General features: G+C 35.1%; 1 protein-coding gene across 1 annotated transcript in view; it reads left to right on the top strand.

Annotated features, from left to right (window-relative positions):
- Positions 1-5,000, top strand: part of LOC138863080 (uncharacterized) — a 28,184-nt gene that overhangs the window by 16,411 nt on the left and 6,773 nt on the right. Inside the window, exon 3 of the mRNA XM_070126815.1 lies at positions 442-606. Within this exon, the coding sequence (XP_069982916.1) occupies positions 442-606 (165 nt within the window). The remainder of the gene's footprint in view (positions 1-441; positions 607-5,000) is intronic.

Below are 5,000 nucleotides of genomic sequence, written 5' to 3'. Positions count from 1 at the left end.
TATATATATATATATATACATATATATATATATACACACACACAAATATGTATGTATATGTGTACACACACATATGTATATATACACACATACATACATACATACATAAATACATATATACATACATACACATACATATGTACATACACACACACATATGTAAGAATTTGTATGTATATACGTGTATATATATATATATATATATATATATATATATATATATATATATATATATATATATATGTGTGTGTGTGTGTGTGTGTGTGTGTGTGTGTGTGTGTGTGTGTGTGTGTGCTTATGTGTATGTGTGTGTTTGCGTATGTGTATGTACATATATATGTAAATATATACATATATGCATACACATATAAGCATGCATTCTCTCTCTCTCTCTCTTCCCCACCAACTCACTCGCACCCCCCGCCCCTCTCTCCCCCACAGGCCCCCTCCGTCCGGTACCGCCACAGCCCTTCCACCGGCGAGATGAACCCCACTCGACCCAATGTCACGTTCATCGAGCAGGGTGCCAGCATGAACGGCGTGTCTCCACCACACTCCTGTGCCACGACCACCACCGCTGCGGCCTCTGTGTCTATTGTCAGTAAGGTAGGGATTTTTTTTTTATTTATTCTCTCTCTCTTTGTCTTTGTCTCTTTCTCTTTGTCTTTGCCTCTCTTTTTCTTTTTCTCTCTCTGTCTCTTTCTCTCTCTTTCTCTCTCTCTCTCTCTCTCTCTCTCTCTCAACCATGAAATTCTCCCTAATAAACTAATAAGTCATAGAATTGGTAACTTTTGGCTTAGAAGTTATTTAGGTACAATGGTCCAGTCGGTAGGAATTTATGAAAGTATTTTATCAAAACAACCAGTATCTTTTGGTGTTCCACAAGGATCTCTTTTCGGTCCAATCCTACTTACAACTTTCATAAATGAATTACACTGCCCGATAGAATTTTTGTTAATTGAAATTCAGTAACTGTTTATGATGCAGTTTGATGCGCTGATTTATAAAAATATCATTGTTTTTTTGTGCCACATGTCAGGTTTCTCTAGTTTGACACTGGTTGATTTCTAAATTATGCAAAGTCCGTTAAAAATGAACAAAACTGAAAAAGAGAAAGTTGCTACATTTCAGAAAAGATGGTGGTTTTGTGTATTGCCTTAATGTAAAAGGTCTTCTGAATGAAATGGGAGGAATTCAGTACTGTTCCACCGAATGGCGTTTATCCATCGATAGCACAAAAAGAAGTCTAAAATGCGTGTTGCTCAATGGCAATAAATATGGTGCACTTTTAATAGGACATTCAGTGACACTCAAGGAAAAGTATGAAAACATAAAAGTAGTCCTATAAAAGATCTAATACGATGAGCACCAATAGTTAATTTGTGTCGGCTTGCAAATGGTAGGTTTTCTTCTAGGACTACAGAGTGAGTACACAAATTATCCTTGTGTTTTATATACTTATTTTATTTTATATATTTATTTTATACATAAAATATCCTTGTTTATTATGCTTACAGGATATTCGAGCCAGAGCTGAACATTAGGTTAGAAAAGACTGGCCAAAGAAGGACAGTCTGAACGTTGGGGAGAAAAAATATTGTGAATGAGCCATTGGTGGACCTGAATCGGATAATTTTTCCACTTCACATACAGCTTGGACTGATGAAACAATTTGTATAACCTTTGAACAAAGATGGTGATTGTTTCAAAACAATTTGTATAACCTTTGAACAAATATGGTGATTGTTTCAGGTATATTAGAGCAACATTTAGTGGTTTTAGTGTTGAGAAAAAACGGCATTTTCGATGGACCCCAAATAAGAAAGTTGCTAAAGGATCCTTCTATCATCACATCCATGAATGGGATAGAAAATCCTGCCTGGAAAGTGCAGAATTTCTTGGAAAATAACAAGGCAGATAATTAGAAGGATATTGTCAAAGAACACATTTTCCGTTTCCGTCACCTTGGCTTTAATATGAGCATCTAGACTCACTTCCTCGACAGTCATTTGGATGAACTTCCAGAAAATCTTGGTAATGTCAGCGAAGAGCAGGGAGAGAAGTTCCATTAAGATATCAAGATAATGGAACAAAGATATCAAGGAAGATGGGATATAAATATGATTATTGCTCGAGCTTGCAGCGAGATTGCGACGCTTCCTGCCTTTCCAGAAGGTCCAACAATAGAAAATTTCTCGATGCTTACGAATTTCTTTAAAACACATAAGGCAGATCCCTGTTGATTATATTGCATTTGCCATGTCATAGTTATTAAATATTTGGTTTTAATGTGTGAGTTGATTTGTTAGATTTGATAAAACAGAACACAAGGATGTTTACAGCCAAGGAGAATTTGGATGTCTGCATAAATTGACAATTTTGTTAAGAAATGTGACGTGATGTATATAAATTGATGTCATTTTTGATATCAGCGGGAAAAGTTGCCCTCGAATTAGCTCTCAAATTCCATTTTGCAAAACCATAACCCATCACTGCCTTTTAGTGCACTGCGCCGATGATTCATTTTCGTTATAGTTCATCAGTAAACAACATATTCTTACACAAGTATATTTTGACACTAATGGCCTTAAACTAAATCCACATAAAACTCAATGTATATTCACAGGTAGTTGACAGAACATAGCTAAAACTCCCAGTGACACAACCTTAGAATATGAAGGCAGATCTTAGATATATTACACTTAGATAGATTTCATTTGAAACACACGTTGACAACATATACACGGACACACTGATATATCTTAATCGCATAAGGAATTAAAGTACTTCTGAAACTATAATTGCTGCTGTGCAAACTCTAATTCTAAGGATAATTAACTATTCCTTAATTGTTTGGGATTCGACTAACAAAACCCAGACGCAGAAAAAAAAAAAAATTACAAAACTTTGCTGCGAGAGTTACATTAGGTAATATTAATACATTTAATGACATCACTCCGAACATAAAAATTATAGTAATTAAAAATCCATATAAAACTTTGCTGCGAGAGTTGCATTGGGTAATAATAATAAATTGGACAATATCACTCCGAACACACAATAATCATAGTAGTAAAAAATCCACATTAAATACAGCTATGATACATGTGTTTTTATTCACAAACTCATTCATGGGAAGTATCCATAATTTGCCCTTACAAACTCTACGGAACACAGTAAGTATCCAAACATGCCAGGTAAAGTCTCTGTATATTGAAAGACTAAATACAAAGTCACGACAAATACAGATACGTGGACCCAAGATCTTGAACACGCTTCCAAATAATATACGTCATCAAGAACTTCTATAATTCTAGAACGAAATTAAAAGAATAACCGTTGTAATTTATGGAATATAGTATTTGAATTTAGACGATCTGTCTTTTCTCTATATCTATGTCTATTTTTTTCTTATGTATATCCTTTATTTTCTCTCTTACTGATTAAATTTGTTGTTTCGAGCTTCACATCGAGTTATGGTATTTCTTTTATTAAATGTCTGCGTACTGTAAAGCGAAAGAGAGAGAGAGAGAGAGAGAGAGAGAGAGAGAGAGAGAGAGAGAGAGAGAGACAGAGAGAGAGAGAGAGAGAGAGAGAGAGAGAGAGAGAGAGAGAGAGAGACAGATAGACAGAGAACTTTAGATCACTCATCTGTTGTATTTTGCACTGCCTCTCCAATGCCCTTTTTACCAATACATAAAAGTAATAACATAAAAAAAAATCCTGTTTTTATTATCAACGATTTCATGGACTGATGTAGAAAGAATTTAGAAAAAAATATAAAAACCCAGATATTGTCATGCGTTAGTTGCCAAAGAAATGTTGATAAAAAAAACATTGATATAAAATCATAATGTATTTAAAGGAAACAGTTGTCTTTTTATTGGAATTAATGTTTGCTTCGTATTTTTTCACTTTTTACTACACAATGATCTCTCTCTCTCTCTCTCTCTTCCTTTTTTAAATGTATCTTTTTATACCTGTCTACCTCCCCCCACCAACTCTCTCTATCTCTCTCTCTCACTTTCTATCTATCGATCTGTCTGTCTGTCTATCCTCCCAACCTTCTCTTTCTTTCTCTTTCCCTCTCTCACTCTCTCTCTCTTTATCTCTCTAATCTGTCTCTCTCTCTCTGTCTCTCTCTCTCTCTCTCTCTCTCTCTCTCTCTCTCTCTCTCTCTCTCTCTCTTTCGCCCTCTCGCTCTCTCGTCTCTCACGCTCTCTCTTCACCTCCTCCCTCTCTCTCTCTCTCTCTCTCGCTCTCTCTCTCTCTCTCTCTCTCTCCCCCTCTCTCTCTCTCTCTCTCTATCTATCTCTCTCTCTATCTCTCTTGCTCTCTCTCTCTCTCTCTCTCTCTCTCTCTCTCTCTCTTGCTCTCTCTCTCTCTCTCTCTCTCTCTCTCTCTCTCTCTCTCTCTCTCTCTCTCTCTCTCTCTCTCTCTCCCTCTCTCTCTCTCTCTCTCTCTATCTATCTATCTATCTATCTATCTATCTTTCTTTACTCGTTCACTTCACTTTATATCTTTCTCTATGAAACAACTTCGTCATCCTGAACATAGCTGGAAGATCCATTACCTTTTCATTCCCTGTTTGCATATATATTTTTTATTTTTTATCAATTCTTTGTTAATTTTCTGCTGTTTTCTTTCATTGTTCTATCTCGATTGATCAATTATCTATTTAGAATGATCTTTACACTCAGTATCGTCTTTTTAAGTATATATATTTTTAACCAGTGTCTCTTCGTATCAGAGACCTACTTCATGTATGAAATTATGCACGGTATATATTTTTTTGCGATAGGGAGTTTATCATTATCATTATGCTAATCATAATCGTATTCATTATAATAATGTTCCTTGTATCAGTTAAATCAATTACGAATTATTCTTCCTTTTTCCACATTTTAGTTCCTCTAAAAAGAAGAAGAATAGAAAGAAAGAAAGAAAGAATGAAAGAAAAAAAAACATTTTCCACATTTTCTGCTCCTAAAAAAAAATAA

This window comes from Penaeus vannamei, chromosome 10 (genome assembly GCF_042767895.1).
Source record: "Penaeus vannamei isolate JL-2024 chromosome 10, ASM4276789v1, whole genome shotgun sequence".
Classification (NCBI taxonomy): Eukaryota; Metazoa; Arthropoda; class Malacostraca; order Decapoda; family Penaeidae; genus Penaeus; species Penaeus vannamei.
Note: the sequence above shows the minus strand (reverse complement) of the source record. Positions and strands in the feature narration are given on the sequence as shown.